General features: G+C 40.5%; 1 protein-coding gene across 7 annotated transcripts in view; it reads right to left on the minus strand.

The window, feature by feature from the left end:
* Positions 1-18,067, minus strand: part of dgkh (diacylglycerol kinase, eta) — a 522,439-nt gene that overhangs the window by 169,773 nt on the left and 334,599 nt on the right. For all 7 annotated transcript variants that reach the window (XM_073046012.1, XM_073046011.1, XM_073046013.1 and 4 more), the window contains 5 exons: positions 11,936-12,061; positions 10,123-10,225; positions 5,208-5,370; positions 3,573-3,681; positions 1,727-1,866 (listed from right to left, as the gene is read on the minus strand). In XM_073046012.1, coding sequence (XP_072902113.1) covers positions 1,727-1,866; positions 3,573-3,681; positions 5,208-5,370; positions 10,123-10,225; positions 11,936-12,061 — 641 coding nt within the window. The remainder of the gene's footprint in view (positions 1-1,726; positions 1,867-3,572; positions 3,682-5,207; positions 5,371-10,122; positions 10,226-11,935; positions 12,062-18,067) is intronic.

Consider the following 18,067-nt stretch of genomic DNA (forward strand, 5'->3'; position numbering starts at 1 on the left):
AATATTCAGAGTACACTTCAGAAATATTGAACTAGCTTGTCTGGAAGTTGTGAAAAGCACTATGTAAACTCAAGTCTTCTATTATATTGTTTCAGAGTTGAATACTGAGGCATATTGTATTACATAATGATGAAAATGTGTCGCAAGTGTATGCACACGTTGCTAAGGCGGTATATGGCACACTTGCCCTTATTACTTTACGCACTGAGATCAAGAGTCAGGAGGTCTTGTAGCAGCATTATAAATCTTTGGATAGGCCGCATTGGGAGTATTGAATTCAAATCTGGTTATAGAAAGGGCACAAAAGAGGTTTATCAGGATGCTGTCCAGGATGTGTTCTTAAGGAGAGGTTTGACAAATTTGTGTTGTTTACTCTGAAGCAGCAGAGGCTAAGGGGAGACCTGACAAAAGTTTATAACTTTATGAGGGGAGTAGATACAGAAGACAGCCAGTATCTGTTTCCCAGGGTTAAAATGTCTTATTCCAGACAGAATGTACTAAAGGCATGAGGGGTTAGGTTCAAAGAAGATGTGCAGGGCAAGATTTTTTTTAAATAGTGGTGTGTGCTTGGGATGTGTTGCCAGGGGTAGTAATGAAAACAAGTATGACTGTTAGATCGGATCGTGATTGCGCAAAAACTGGAGAGAAATGGGCATTTTATGGGCAAAAGGGATCATTTCAGTTTGGCATTTAATTATTAGTTTTATTTTTTTCGACACTACACTGTGATATAAAGGGCCTGTTCTGAATTTGTACGTGCACTGTTCTATGTACTGATCACAGAAGCCCTTTAGCAGATGTTTATACACTGGGTTTCACTATAACCCAAGCAGGACCCCCAAAAGAACTGCTGAGCTTCATTAGAAGTGAGGAAAATTCTTCATCACAAAATATCATTTCAGTTCGGACAGTGTGACTATCTACTGTCTGTTCAAATGGTTCTGCAGTTCATGAACAGAGTCAGCAGTGTGCTTTGTACACGTAAGGTAATGAGACCTATCAGGCTTTGGGAATAAACATATCAGTTTATTTGCTATAACTTAAAAATGTCCTCAAATGACCAACTTGAACAATCCAAGAGGCTTCAGCACAGCAATCCTTTTGGAGGTACAACTCACTTCCTTGCTAAAATGCACAAGAAAAAGCCGAAGAATACTCCATTTAGATTGTTTAGTCTGGCTTGCAATTCGACCATAATATAATTAATCGATTTCTTAATTCCCTTACATTTTCAATTAACTTGCATAATAAAAATCCATCAAAATTTTCACTTGAATCCTGGCCTCAACATTTTAGACATGAGTTCTAAATTGTCTTCCTCCTATATAATATTGATAAAGGGAAAAGTGAATGGGCAAGAAATATTTAGCAATGGTTTTACACTAGGAATGAAGTTGAAATAGTAAATGGCTAACAAATATTATCTCTGATAGGAAAGTCAGAGAAGAAGAGCAGGTCATCAGTTAAAACATCTTAGCCAGTGAACAGTGACATTGCTCAGCACAAACTGGCTGCCATTACAATATGATTACACTTTAGTAATATCTCTAGTAGATCTTTGCAGCATGGATTTCAACAAGACGCTACTCCCATTTCACATTCTGATTCTATCTTGCAGTTAGATCCTGATACCATACACGTAGACCTGCTTTTGTATACCTCCTGTCCAAAGATCCTATCTCCACAGAAATCACAAGTCTCCATTGCCAATCACATATGCACCTACCTGTCTAACATTTTGGTGCTGGCCCGCTCCAATTTTTCAAGGATCTGTGGGAGCTGTGTGTCATCATCACACGATCCTCCCCAGCCAAGGACTCGTGCCAGGTCATTCCCTGTTCCCAGTGGTAGAACTCCAAGCTGACACTGCAGAAGAGCAGAATCTGGGCATTAATAACTCTAAAAGATAACTTCTCAAACAAGTTCTTCACTTCTCAGACCTTCAAGACTCTATATTTGTTAAATAATGTTCCCTTCTCCGTTCTTGGCTTCACTGTGTCACATTAGATCCCTAACAAGAAAACTCCCTACACCAATCTGAAGATGACTGCTGAGCAGCAATCCTCACTCACACTGGGACATAGAGGATAAAATGATTAACTTCATTTGATAAATGCTGACAAATCACAGGATCTCTTTAAAATAAATGAATTGCTGTTACAAAAAGTAATAAATGTACTTAAATGGAACAGAAGCTGTGATCAAAATTAATACCAATCAAATCAAAAACAAGATTAGTCAAAATCATTAACTAGAGACTTAAAGCTGAATTAAAACTGAAAATGCTAGAAATTCTCAGCAAGTTTGGTTAAAGATCAGCTTGAAATGTTGATGTTTTTCTTGCTGCAGATGTTGTCTGACTTGTGGAATATTTCCATTTTCTAATTTTATTTTAGAGTTCTACAATATGCAGTATTTACGATGTAATGTTGAATTTTAAAGGGAATCATTCAATCTAGCAAAAAAACAAATAATCAATTTTAGCAGCAGGAGGCAGGAGAAACCTACTCTAACCCATAGATTATGGTTACAAACAACTAAAGTAGGTCAAATACATTCAGAAAACTTGCATCACTGAATCAATAAAAATGAGGACTGGTGAGAAGCTTTGATTTCTAGCTCAGTACTTTTGGTAAATTCAAACAAAATTGAAGACAACTGGTAAAACACAAAATAAAAGAGTCAAAATTCATAACTAGTAATCACAGACATTTATGCTTAATTTCCACTGGAGGTGATCTCTTGGGCATGATCATGGGAGATCTATTAACTGACATTTGGACATGGATACCTTGTTGTATCAGGAATGGAAAGCCACATAATGCCATCCTACTGGAACCTTTGTCTTACATTGCTAACATCAGAGCTGGAGAAACACAACAAATATTTTTTACATGGTACACAGCCAAATGAGTAACAGCTGAGGTTGGAGAGATAGGAGGTAAAAATGGCTGGAATTTGAAGGAAAAATAATAAATTGTTAATATGTATGATAAGTGAAGCAAAATTTCCAAACATGCTGATGAGACAATTAGGACTAATGGACAATTAGAAATGTAGAAACATAATCAAAAAAAATCAATGAAAGGAAATGCCAGCGAATTCTGGAAGAACCTGCAAACTTCCCTCCACACCTTTACATCAACATGTTGTCTAAGCAATGCTTTGTAAAGATGGGAAAAATGAAAACTGTGACTTGGGAATGTGAAAAAAGTTACACTGGAAGATTATTGAAGCAGAGAGGCAATGAAATGCTTTTCTGTCAGCAAAAACAATGGAGACCTAATGATATACAAAACATGGAGAGAATAGTATTCCTATAACTGAAATGAATAGAGGATACACTTTATTCTATAGCAGCGTTTCTGGAGCTGGGATATACTGTAAATTTAATCTGTAAAGACAACATATAATAAGCAATTTCCAATCAGTTCATAATACATTAATATTAAAGCATAGTGCTAAAGAACAGTTTTTAATGGTAAGGACCTGTAGGCATGAAGTAAGCAATTGACAAGATCACTGATATAAAAAAGCTGGAATAACATTAGGTAGCATTCACTGCAACTCACCTGTTTGTGCAGATTTAATTTATCAATCTCAGATAACACCCACCCAACACTTCCATCTCCTCCACAAACTAGGATACGGAAAGTGTCAAATTTTTGAAACAATCGTAAACTGGAAAAGAGGAAATAAGTAGAGCTTACCAAAGGAGCAAATTTATTATCCTGTAGCATGATAGATTAAACATAAGAGATTCTGTAGATGCTGTCAATCTAGATCAACACACATAAAAAGTTGGAGGAACTTAACAAATTTGGCAGCATCCATGGAGAGGAATGAATAGTTGATGTTTCAGGCTGAGACCCTTTATCAGGACTGGAAAGGAATGAGTCAGAAGTAAGAATAAAAAGGTGAGTGGAGGAGGAAGAGTATAAACTGGCAGATTATAGGTGAGACCAAGGTGGTGGGCAGGGAGGGAGGATGAAGTAAGAAACTGAGAGGAGATAGGTGGAAGAGGTAAAGGGCTAAAGAAAAAGAAATCTAATAGGAGAGGATAGTGGACAATGGAAGAAAGGGGAGGAGGAGGGGAACTAGGAGGAGGTGATGGGCCAGTGAAGAGAAGAGGTAACCAGAAATGAGGAACAGAAAAAAGTGAGGAGAGGGGGTAGAAATTACCAGAAGTTAGAGAAATTGATGTTCATGTCATCAGGTTGGATGCTACCCAAACACAATATGGGTGTTGCTCCTCCAACCTGAGTTGACCTCATCATGGCAGTAGGGGGAGCCATGGATGCACATGTCACAATGGCAATGGGAAGTCAAATTGAAATGGGTAGCCTCCGCCTCCCTCATTACCATACTTCCAGATGAGATGACATTTTACCTGCAAGTTCTTTAGCATCATCTATTGTATCCGGTGCTCCCAGCGCAGCCTCTTCTACATCAGTGAGACGCCAAAGATTCGGGGACCACTTTGACAAGCACCTACTCTCTGACTGTCACAAAATGCAGTATCTGCCAGAAGGTACCCATTTAACGTTGATTTCTATTCCTCCTCACCTGGTCCTACCTATCTTCCTGCTAGTTTGTTTTTCCCCTACACCCCACCTTCTTATTCTGGCTTCTGCCCCTTCCTTTCCAGACCAGATGAAGGGTTTCGGCCCATAATGTCGGCTAATTGCTCCCCACCATAGATACTGCCTTTCTTGCTGAGTACCTCGTACTTTGTGTGTGTTGCTAAAAATTTGAATAAAACCTGCTTCCTGCAAATTCAATGCCCCCAAGTTCCAATATTGTACCCCAAGAACAAGGCATTTTAGAAAGCAACCAGGACTTTTCTCTCTCAATCTTCAGCCCTATTTCAGAGACTCATTCCTACATTAATGTTATCGCAGGCAGACCTACAAACCACAAGATGTTGACAGATAGGAAAATTACCAAGTCAGTGATTGAAAAGAACATGGACATTCATGTAAGGATGCATCTTAACTTTTAAAAGCAAACAGGTCTTTGCAACATAATCAATAAAACTAGAATACTGCAAAATGTGAGGTTACACCAGGTAATACAAAAATTCATACTTATGTAAGTGACTCTACCACAAACAGAATATTCTGATGGAAATCAGTAACTGTCACATGGGAAGATGCTTACATTTCCAAGAATAACTTAGTTGAAAATACCTTCTGAATCAGGCTTACCCAAGATGAGGTCCCCCATTCATAAGATCAAACACCTGAGCTGGATTTAACAACTGCTTGAATCTTCGAAGGAACTTGACTCCTTGATTGTCTCCACTCTTCGAGTTAACAAAGACTAAGAGGGGGCTAGCGCAAGACGGCGGGCAACTGGCCTTCCAAAACCCTGCACCAAAAACAATCCACATGATAAACCTCAGCTGGGTTGGCTTCATACCTTGAAACAGGAATGTGAGCAACTTTTTTTCGCTAGATTTGGAATCGTAAACATAGCTGCAAAGTGGAACACTGGTTATTTAAAACTGAGCTGTGTAGATTTCTTCTCTCGGAAGGTGGTGAATCCTCTGACCCAGGGACAATGCAGACCAGATCTTTAGATATACTTAAGGAGAAGGAAAGTAAATATTTAAAAGATCAAATGATTGAGAGTTATGAGGATCTGGAACCGAAGAAGAACTGAGGTCAGCATAGATAAGCAATGATCATATTGAGTGGCAGGGCAGGTTTGAAAAGCCTGGTGGTCTACTCCTGCTCTTATTTTCTTGGGTTTTTTTGATGATCTGGATGAACACTCAACTCAAATTAATCTAGTTTCTCCCCTTTTGCTGCAATGTGGTTCAGCCTGTGTTTTATAGTGGATTACCATCTATTCACTGTGGAGAAATAAAACCAATGTGGGGAAGAGAGGGGTAAGTTTATCATCAATTTTAAATACTGGAATGCTGAGCAGTATTGGCACACAACAGTAGATGGCAGCATGTGGTCCAGCCTAACATTGGATGGGTGAACAAGCTGTATGGCAAAGCCATTCGTCGACCTTCCACATCTTTAAAACCTTCCTGGAGAATGAGCATGGGGAGGAGATAATGACTGAAATGGGGAACACAATATCAAAAATGAAGAAGAAATATGTTGAAATAATTGTTATGGAGCTATCCTGGTGAAGGATGCTAAAGGATAGATGGACAGGACTCCTTCTCATGGATTAATATAAATTAGGGAAGGGTTATGTGATGGGGGAGTGGTGCAAGTAACTGATAAACAATGTTCTTAGCTGAATGAGCTCACGCCTAAACTTTTCATTATCGGGAGTAACCAGTGCCACAGTATCCAAAAGATTAGACACTTCAAGTAATCATTGCAGCAAAGTACCCCCTTTGTCACAGAAAATCAATATCTGTAAATTGTACAGATGGGTACAAATTTTACAGGTAGTTTGTTATGAAAGACCACAGGTTCGAAGTGGTATGGGGGAGGGAGAGCTGGATGGACAGGGATGCAGATGGACAGAAACACCATACATCTGAGTTCCCAGTAAAATTATACCGAGGGAGGCATTAGCAGACCAAAACTGTCTGACTGCAGTGACTTCCTTTTCTCAATAATAGCAAGGAATCTATAATGCCTTTACAATAGATAACTTTCATATTCAGAATTTTTATGCTAACTCACAAGTTACCAAAATTTACAAGCAAGCAATTCATTAAATTTACTTAAACACAGAAAATGATGGAAACACTAGGCAGGTCAGACAGCATCTATACAGAGAAAGAGTCAATGCTTCAAGTCTGACACCATTCATCAGAGCACCATAGCACAGCGCTTGCAGTAAAACAGCAGCATGTTCGATCGCAGCAGCTTCTATGGGGTCAACCAAATGTGTTATTGTCTTTTATATACTTTTTTTATGATCACAGGATCCTGTTGGATGTTAAGAACTTATACTCCAGGTCTACCCCATCGGCGAGTTGTTCATGGATGAAGAAACTGAAGGCACTGGACTTTGTGCGTATCGTGCAGCTGTCTGCGTCAGAGGCATCAGAGGAGTTGGTGCAATTTGCTCACCTTAGTCACTTTTTTTGGATTGCAAGAACCTGTTAATGTGGAATTCTGCAAGTCTGATTCACTGATGTTTTTGGCGGATGGTGAGGAAGCTGTTTGGCCTCAGTTGTTAAGAGGACGAGGCCTCAAGCCATGGTGCCACCCATTTCCATAGCCCAGGAGAGAGGCATCGAAGTCGGTGTACTCCACCAGAGGTGGAGTGGAGCTGGTGCTCCCCCCGGTATTCACTTAGCAGAAGACAATCCATATTGTGTTTGATTGCAGAGTTCTGTAACGTTCATGGACTCAATGCCTTGAACTGTTTTTGTATGTGAGTGTATTTTATTGTTATTTTATATGGGCTGTACGTGCCTTGTGTTGTGTAATCACTGTCGGTACTGTGATTTGCACCTTGGCCCCGGAGTAACGTTGCTTCACTTGGCTGTATTCATGTGTATTCATGTATGGTTGAATGACAATTAAACTTGAACTGACAAGTTAGTTTTACATTGAGAGAAGATGGGATGTGTGGATGAATGGAACATCTCTGATAGGGTGAGACCAGATACTTATAGTGGCAGTTAAGTAGCAGTTACCATCAGATTAAACTTTTTTTTTCCTATGTAATTCAAGGCTGTGGGACATGCCCAGAAAATGGAATCGATGTGAAGACAGGAATAAATTACCATTTTATAGGCAGAAAGAAAAAGATAAGCTTAAGTCGGAGAATTTGATATTGAGTCCTGAAGGCTACATTATGCCCATATATAAGATGGGTGTTGTTCCTCAAGCTTGTGTAATACAGGAAGCCACAGATAGAGGTCAAAGTGAGAGTAGGATGGGGTAAGTAGCAGGAAACTCAGGATAACTACTATGGACTATATGCGGGTACTTTACAAAATGATCACCCAGTCTGTGTTTGATTCCTCCAGAGTACAGGAGACCACATTGTGAACACTGAATGCAATACCTTAGATTGGAAGAAGTGCAAGAGAATCTCTACCTTACCTATGAAGACTGTTTGGATTCCCACAGCTTGGGAAAAGAAGAGGGAAAAGAAGAGGTAAAAGGACGGGTGTTACACCTCCTGAAGTTTCATGGTGAAATAACAGAAGATGGGGAGTCACTATTGGGTTGGAAGAGCAAGCCAGGAATTCACAAAGAGAGAATCACTTAGAAATACTGAAAACAGATGTGAATGGTTGTGGAATCTTGTTAGAACTGGTGGGATTTGCAAAGGATGATCTGTTGAATGCAGAAGCATGTTAAGAGTCAGGAAAACTTTTCTCTTGCTGTCTTGTTGGAGAAGAGGTAAGAATAGAGGTGCAGGAAGTACATAGATGGAAATGTGGTACAGATCCTCTCTGACCTGCTCAGCATTTCCTGCATTTTCAATTTTTCAGCATCTAGTTTTATTTTATTTTACGCTGATTTCTATAGTTGGATTTGACTCACATGCCTGGGTTACTGAAAAGCATCAACTGCTGGACATGCAGCTTTGGAAGTCTATTTTAAACATGATATCCTCTCATGAGCCTTAGTTCAATGTGATTTCTCCCTCCTAAATCAGATTGTTGTGGGTTCATGCTGCATTCTAGAGATTTAAGCATATAATCCACACTGCCCTATTGTACAGTACTGGAGGACTGCTGCACAGTAGGATGAAAAATAAAACTGGAGCTCAATCCTGTTAAAATTTTCAAACTTAAATCAGATTGAAAAGCTCCAATTTCTCCATTTTAAGAGACAAAGAACGATAGCATGGATTAAACACACATAGTCACAGGGACAGCGTTGAAACTCCAAACAGGCCACACCTAAGTTTAGGATCAAGCCTGGCTCACTGAAGCTGTGAGAGAGTGGTTTGACCAGCTGTGCCACTGTGACACTTTAGAGGAAAAAGTAGAGGAATTTCTCCCCTAAGTATTCCGGACAATATTTATCCTGCAATAAACAGTGACCAAAGATAAGCATTCACTCTTTCAAATAACTGCTTTTTGTGGAAACTTGCCAACCTTATTTCAATATAATATTGTAGTTACAACAGTTCAAAAGTATTTAATTATCTGCAAACCATTGCAATGGGGATGCAATAGTCTCTACACAAATATATAAACATTGGTGTGGCTTCTAATTTTATATCATGTGGGTACACTGGAGAGGCTTTATATGGAATCCCCCACGAACAGGGACAAGAGCCAACACTGGCTGGCTTTCTATCAGTATCACAGTCACTATCAACAACTCACTGCTTTCCATATAAAGGCTGAGCCTTTGAACAGAATTAATCCAGGGCACTGTCATTTTCCGTTTAACCTGTGTAACTGCCATCTGCAGCTACTTCTTTACTTAATTGTAACTGAAAAGAACACAACACTGTGGTAAACGTGAAGAATGTGGAGGGAAATTGGCAGCAACTCACCAGAAACTGGGGCAAAGATTTACTGTTCTACTGTACACATATAGTAACACACTTCAGCAGCAAAGATCCTTTGCAAGAAACATTTAGCAGAGTAGGAGTCGAGGATTAAAATCAAGCAGAATAGGGTCATTAAAAATAGATATGTCCCAGGGATTGCAACAAAAATAGCCTATGTCTACAAAGCCCATTGAGTGTTGCCAAATGTTCCAAAGCGGCTCTCAAGAACATAATCTGATGAAACAAGACATCACATAAAGTAGAGATCAGGAAAAGTGATTAAGGAGGTTATGGAGAAAGAAAAATAACAAATCCTTGGAAAATTTAAAAGCCTGGATGAGCATGCCCAGATAGGTTAGCTTTAGATCGAGATGTGTTGAATCCTATATAACACCTACACCCAACTCCATCAACAAACACCATAGAAGAAAAAGATATCCTATCAAATCCTTCAATCATCTTAAAAACATCTATTGATTCCCTGAACTGAATCTGCAGCATTATTTTTGATATTTACCAGTTTATTTCACTAACAAAATTCTGCTATAATTCAATTCTGTAAGATGCAATGCCAGAAGCTAAAATGAGCTCCGATAACAAGGCTCACACCACATTACAAGATTAAATGACATAAAGACGCCTAGAATGGCAATAGATCTCATCAGTGTCATTACTTACCATCGGAATCAATGCTATTCAGCGCAGTGGGAGGAATGATGGACACTTTGCACTGGCCCAGGGGACATTTTCGAGGATACAATTCTTTGCAGGCAGTGTGCACCTTGCAGAGACAGACAGAGTGTCTAACAGTTACAAGAATGGACAAGAAAACGACAAGCATGAAATAATTGTATACTTAGCAGAAGATGGCCAGGAGCATGCCTCAGAAATACAATAAAATATTACAAACTTTGAAAAGGCTTGAACAGAAGTTTGTAATATCTCAGAACATGACAGCCTAGAAACTTAAACACTGTGCTGCTATGGTTCAACTTCACAAGTTTGAAAAAATATTTTGTTTCTGTAGGGGAAAGCCATTACGGCAATTTTCACATCAAATCTTGGAGTTCTGGTTGAGATTTACCCTGGCACATCTAAACAAATATTCATGTCACAAGGACTTCCCAACGCTAACCCTGATGCCCCCGTTCAGAGTCATGTTAAACACATACATCATGGAATCAGGACCAGTCTAACTGCTTCTTGTTGACCAAGATTCCCATTTAAGATATTCTCATTTTCCACATTTGGCCACATCCCTCTTAATCTTTCCTATTCACAAACCTGTTAAAGTTCCTTTTAAATCTTGTGAATCTACTTACTTCAACCACTTGCTCTGGCAGCGCATTCCATGTTCTTATGCTCCTTTGCATTCCAGAAACAAGTGAGATACCATATTCAAACAACACCAGAGCCTTTGTAGTCACTATCTTCTGATGTAAACTTTCCTGCACCAATGTGACTATTGGGATTATGCATTGCAACTTCACAACATATGCCAGTGATATTAAACCTGATTCTGATTATTGTAGAGCTCAACCCACTAGGAAAGTATTTCAGGAAGTGAGCATCCAGGATTGGATACATACTTCATAACATTGTGATGATCACTGTCATACTGCACCTCCACTGAGCAGCTGTGTGACTATCAGAGTTCCAGGTGTTTCAACCTCATTTCACCCCATCCCAGTCTGTCCTGTCTCCCATCACCATTTCCTAAAAACAGAAGCTGAGTGGTCATCTGATTGAAGAGTTTGCAACAGTATAGAGAGGGTTGCACAGTGAAGATCTTTCCACGTCAGGCTGCCTAAAGCGACGAATAAAGGAATATTGTTAAATGAATTCTGCATGAATCTCTTGCTCTGTTTGGTAATGTGAAACTAGAGGAAATGGAGTTGGGGCAAAATCACAAAATAGATGAGGAAGATAAATTATTAGAAAGACATGATACAGTTTGTAGGATGTAAGGATATATGATTATAAGAGGCATTGATAGGTGGATCATCAAAATCTTTTTTCCCCATGGTGGGGAGATCAAAATGAAGAGGGCATAGGTTTAAGGTGAGTTAAGGAGCATTAAAAGAGACCATAGGGGTATTGTTTTGTTTCCACAGAGAGTGGCTGATATCTGAAATACATGCATAAGGAGGTGGTAGGACCAGATACATCACTACTTCTAGACAGGCCTTTAGGCATTCACTAGAATGACAGAAGGCACAGAAGGTTGCAATCCTAACACTGACATGAATATGAATGGGCAAAAAGTTCGCAATGGTCTTGATGGGCAACAGGCTTGTTTCTCTGCTGTACAACTCACAGGACTCTAACATATTGATGGATATGTTGAGGCTTTATGATCATAACAGCATGTTTCTGCATTGTAAATCAAATGAAACTACACAACATTTTATGGAGCATCTGAACATTGTATGGTTTCAATTCACTGTACAATCTTCCCATAGCAGCAAAAAGAACAAGTTAAACCACTTACCATGGCTTTACACCAGAGACATCTCCAGTCCTGTAGGCGGAGCACACTGCCACACGTCTTGTCACAGACAGCACACTTGGCACTAACAGGTAGGTTACCTTCAAGCCACTGATGAGGCATGGCGATCTGTACACACAAAACAAAGCACTAACTCATTTTACACCTCCAAAGGCAGAGCAGTAGATACTAGCAGTGCAGAAAGGAGGATGATCAGCAAGATTTAGATGTCCCATTGGGGATGTCTTATTTTCTCTCTCTCTTCACAAACCCCATCACTAGCTCCAGTTACCCAAGGATTGCTGTGATGTCTGATCCTTTATCTCCTTTATCAACACAATTCAAATGAGATCCAGGGTTAATTTCAGGATATTTGAGCATCAGCATTCAGTGAGGAAGTGTATCTTGCATATTCCTCCCAAATCAGTAATTTACTGTAAAGATCAGACTGCTGGAGGACCTCAGCAGGTTGAGCAGCATCTGTGGGGGTGTGAGAGAAGAACTGCCGATGTTCAAGGCGAGACTCCGCATCAGGTTGGAATGTCAACAAATCCTCTTCCTCCCTCCCTTACTCCCTCAGATGCTGCTCAACTGGTTCTTTTCCTCCAGAAGTTAGCATCGGCACTCTCTAGTGTCCCCATTCCCTTAAAGCTGCCCCCAGCTTTTAGAGCAATGGTCAATATTTCCTTGCAAATGAATGTAGTCCAGTCAGGTAAAGCTGCACTGAAAAACGTATTCAATTATTTCAGCTGCTTGCATGACAAATCAGCAATTTGCTCACCTGCTCTACACCTCCTCCCTCACCCCTATTCAGGGCCTTAAACAGTCCTTTCAGGTGAGGCAACACTTCACCTGTGATTCTGTTGGGGTCATCTTCTGCATCTAGTGCTCCCAGCGTGGCCTCCTGTATATGGATGAGACCCGATGTAGATTGAGAGACCGCTTCAATCCGCCACAAAAAGTGGGATCTCCCAGTGACCACCTATTTCAATTCTTCTTCCTGTTCCCATTTCTACTTCAACATGTCAGTCTATGGCCTCCTCTACTGCCATGATGGCACTCAAGTTGGGGAACAACACCTTATCTTCCATCTGAGTAGCCTCCAACCTGCTGGCATGAACACTGATTTCTCAAACTTCCACTAGTTACCCTGCCCTCTGCTCCTCTTTGTCACCATTCCCCATTCCTGTTGCCCTCTCTCACCTTATCTCCTTACCCTCTCTTTGCTGCTCTTCCCCTTCCCTTTCTTCCATGGACATTGAACCCTTTAACACTACCTCACTTTTTTAATATATATTATTCCTATTTTTTGCACAATTAAAGAAACATCAATATATTTCCAAGTCAGGATGGTATGTGGTTGTAGGGAAACTTCCAATTGGTAGTGTTCCAATGCTTTTACTGCCGTTGTCCTTCTAGAGGTCATGGGTTTGGAAGATGAGTTGCTACACTGCATTCTGAACAAATCAGAGATGGAGTGAATGAATGGTTATGGATAGGGTGCCTACAGTAAAGCAGAAAAACTGGATTTCCTAATATTATGCTGACCAAACTTTTAAGAAACCAAAAGCGAGTTAGAAAATCAATTACCTACTCACTAAATCAGAATTTCTCACCCAACTTTATTGAATCAGATGACTCAATAAGATTTTATTAAATAAACAGATACATTACACATTTAAAAATATGCAGTTTGCCCGACTCTCTGTTGAGTGGGTTAGATGGTAAAAGGGAAGTATTAGTGTGTCTTTTCTCCATGCATATAGCCAACAACACAGCCTCCAAAATAGCCCCATGGAATTTCCTCTATTTATGGTAAATGCTAAGAGGAAGCAGCTCTATGTGAATCACAGAATCAATAGCATGGAAACAGGCCATTCAGCCCCACTAGTCCATGATGACCAGTCAGCACCCTTTCATATTAACCCCATTCCCTAGCACTTAGTCCATGACCTTCTATGCTCAAGTGATTCTTTGAAGACAACTCGTAAATGCTGTCAGTGACCCAGCATCAGCCACTCTCTCTGGCAGCACATTCCAGATTCTTACCACCCTCTGGATGAAGGAGGTCTACCTCAAACCTCCTCTAAACCAATGCCCTTACCTTAAATCTATGTCCTCCACTTTACTCTATCTCAGATATGTGGCAAGGCTTCCAGCAATCTACCCTGTTTATATTCCTCATAATTTTATATAATGCAATCATATATCCTCTTAACCTCTTCCACTCCAGACAGAAAATACCCAGACTTACTTCATAACTGAACTGCTGCATCCCTGGCAATATCCTGGTAAATTTCCTCTGCACTCTCTCCAGCACTATGACAGCCTTTCTATGCCTTGATGACCAGAACTGCACATAGTACTCCAGCTGAGTTCTAACCAAGCTATTGTTTACTTGGAACATGCTCAGCAATTCAGGAACAGCTCCTTCCCCTCTGCCATCTGATTCCCAAATGGACTTTGAGCCCTTGAACACTACCTCACTTTTTAAATATATATTATTTTTGTTTTTTGCACAATTTTTAATCTATTCAATGTACTATACTGTAATTTGTTTATTTATTATTATTATTTTATTTATTTTATCTTCTATATTATGTATTGCATTGAACTGCTGCTGCTAAGTTAACAAATTTCATGACACATGCCGGAGATAATAAACCTGATTCTGATTCTGAACCTCTCTGTTAGAGTGGTTTTTTTTGGTTTAGGACATATATATATATATTTAACAACTGACTTTGGCTACCATTCTTCACAACTGAAAATGTATTGTTTATCTAATTTGGAGTGCAGCTAAAAGCTGTAAATCCCAGTCCAGACAATGCTGATTAAAATTCTGTGGATGTTTGTGGTGTGGAAGTGAATCAGGAGGTGTAAAGGTTGTATGTAGATTCAAAGAAAGCATTGCCCAAACATTGTAAATATTGAGTTGTCCTTTGATGTTTGACACATGAAATATCGAGCCCCACGTGGAGTCTGGAGACCTTTTCACCAAAAGCATCTCCATATGATACCTGAGGTACCTTGTTCCATGAGTGGCTGAAATTGTTGAACTGTATAGAATGTAACGTCTGTAAAGTATTCAGAGTTTTTGAATGGTTTATTGTAAATAATTTTATTGTGAATAAAGTATATTTTGTTTAAAAAAATCTTGTTCTGTTGAATAAAGAAGCTGCTTTGTTTCTACCAGTAATTTTCTCCAGTGATTTCATTCACACAATGACATTTGGTGTCAGGAATGGGAAACCTTCGTGACCCATCATGTGGCCAGCAATCCTGGCAGTTGTGTGGTTGGGTTGAATATTTTTTTTTAAATTAGCACTCACACTTGGATCTGTTCGGGCCAGTGGTACACGGGAACACGAGGTATGACGAACGCGGAGAGCTTGACTGGTAGATATCAAAGTAGAATGTCCGCGTACAAGAGAGGAAACTTTACGTGTTAATTTGGTGAGACGGAGCCACCAGTTGCAAAGGGTGGTTACCGACGGTTCGGGACACCAGAGTGGGGGCGTGTATACTCATTCAAGGAAATGGTCTTTAAGCATATACGTTTTGCAAGTGTGATGTAAAGCAATACAGCAGGCATCATGAGTTCAGGTGCTCAAAAGTGGCAGATTGTGGAGTACATTCTCTGCGGTTTTAAGTATGTGCTGTTTAACTGGTGACTGTCTTTTATATTTTGCCTATGGTGGGAATTAGTGTGGAGATAAGTCAGAGAGAGGTTTTACCCAGATATATCTGTAGGCATGGCATCTATTGAGGTCAGGCAACATCAGGTCAAGAACCCTGATGATCCGAGCCAGCCGGTGACTCTGATTACGACTATTCATAAGCCCTTCACCCTCGGGGAGAAACAGAGCATTTTATCAAGAGTTGCCCTCCCTTAAAGTTGCCTGTGGGAATTCAGAATTCTGGCGCAAGCTGGAGGAAATGTTTGAAATTCACCAGATGCATCCTAAAGATATACACGTGTTGGTAAAAGCGAAGTGTCCGAGGAATATGTGGGACAGGATAACCCAGAGGGTGCAGGATGGCATATGGGCAACTATCAGGATTGCCAGCAATGAAGGAAGATATCGTTTAAAGGGGAAGTGAAGCAGCGACGGGGGGGGGAGGCGAGAGTAACTTGGGAATGCTAACAGCAGGGACTCAGAGAGCTGATGAGACAGCCACGGATTATGCAGAACATAAATATCGAGTGTACGAAGAGTATTCCGGGTTGGATAATCCAGGGAACGAAGACCAGTTTTTCTGAAAATGATGAAGGAAAGCCTGAGCTCAGCCCAGCAGGAGGTTTGCCGGTCTATAGGCATAACAGTGGGGTCAACCTACTCTGCGATACTTCTGTGGGCCAGTGAGATAAACCGAAGAAAGTGCAAGAGAGATCGTAAAATGGCTATAGTGGATGCAGCTGCTGTGATGTCCCAGAGAGTTTGTTTTGGTTGCCAGTGACCAGGGCACGAAGCAAAGAACTGCTGGAATAGACGTGGGAGGGTAAAGGAGTTGATATGCTACAGATGTGGCCTGTTGGGACATGGTAGGGGCAGTGTCTGAAAAAAAGGAAAGAAAAACAGGTGAATGTCACAACAGACGCACAATCTCTCACCCCATCAGTCCCAGTCTGACCAATCTGACTGTCGATCAGATCATAGAGCTAGTAAAGATGGCTCCTAGGTCAGAAAAAGATGATGATGCGGGCCCCACTGCCAGCGCTGGTGACACGCAGATGTACACAGCAGTATTGTTAGAGGGGCATCAGTGCAACAGGTTAGTGGACACGGGGGCATCGGTATCAGTAACAGACCTATCCTTGCCAACAACCGGACAGGCTATTTATATTATGGGTGTAGGAGGGGAACAGTGAAAGCAGAAAGAAGCGAGTTGCAAATACTCGAAATCGGGGGAGTGCAGTGTCTCCATATGATGCCCGATGTATCTTGTTCCGTCGAATAAAGAAGCTGCCTTGTTTCTACCAGTAATTTTCTCTGGTGACTTCATTCACACAACAACACTCTCCACTACTGTATTCACTACCCTGATTAATGAAAGCCAGCATCTTAAATATCTTCAAAACCAAGCTATCTACTGACACTGCCACATTTAAAGATCTATGGACCTATATTTCAAGGTCCCTCTGATTCTGTGTCGTCCCTAAGAACCTGCCATTCATGGTATATATTCCAGCTTCATAAGTGCTCTCAAAACGCACCACTTCACATTTGTTTGGATTAAACTCCATCTGCCATTCTTCAGCCATTTTCACAGAAACACTGCTCTCTATCTGCAGTCTAGGACTACTTGCAACATAATGAACACTTGTGACATAGAACATACAACAGTACTGTACAAGAAAATGCTCTTTAGCATATGATGTCTGTGCCAAACACGATCCCAATTTAAACTGCACATCTGCCTGCATGTGATCTATTCCCTACCTGTTCATGCATCTGTCCCAATACCTCTTAAATGCTGCTTTCACAGATGCTGCTAAAACTTCCCCTGGCAGCACCTTGCAGGCATCTATTATTCTCTGCATAAAAACTTCCCCTGCACATCTCCTTTACTTTCCCCTCTCGCCATAATGCTATGCCCTCTGGCATTTGATACTTCCATTCTGGAAAATAACTCTGCCCTTCAATAACACCATAATTTTATATACTTCTCTCAGGTGATGCCTCAGCCTTCGATACCCCAGAGAAAACAGTCCAAGTTTGTCCAGCTTCTCCTTATAGCTAATACTCTCTAATCCAGACAACATGCTGGTGAAATGCTTCTGTGGCCTCTACAAAACCTCTACATGTTGCCTGTGTGTGGTGACTAGAACAGCACACAATAATCTAAACATCACTGAACCAAAGCTATATATAGCTACAATGTGATTTGACTTTTACACTCAGCACCCTGACTGATGAAGGCAAGCATGCTGTACGCCGTCTTTGCCACACGATTTACTTGCGATGCCACTTAAAGAGAGTTATGGATACGTACCCAGAGTGTCCGTAACATTCCAAAGTGTTCTGCTATTTATTGTATAAGTTCCTCTTGCATTTTATTGTATAACTCCCAAAACGCAACACATCATTCTTATCTGGAATAAACTCTATCTGCCATTTCCAATTAGTCTAT

This window comes from Hemitrygon akajei, chromosome 5, assembly GCF_048418815.1.
Source record: "Hemitrygon akajei chromosome 5, sHemAka1.3, whole genome shotgun sequence".
Taxonomy (NCBI): Eukaryota; Metazoa; Chordata; class Chondrichthyes; order Myliobatiformes; family Dasyatidae; genus Hemitrygon; species Hemitrygon akajei.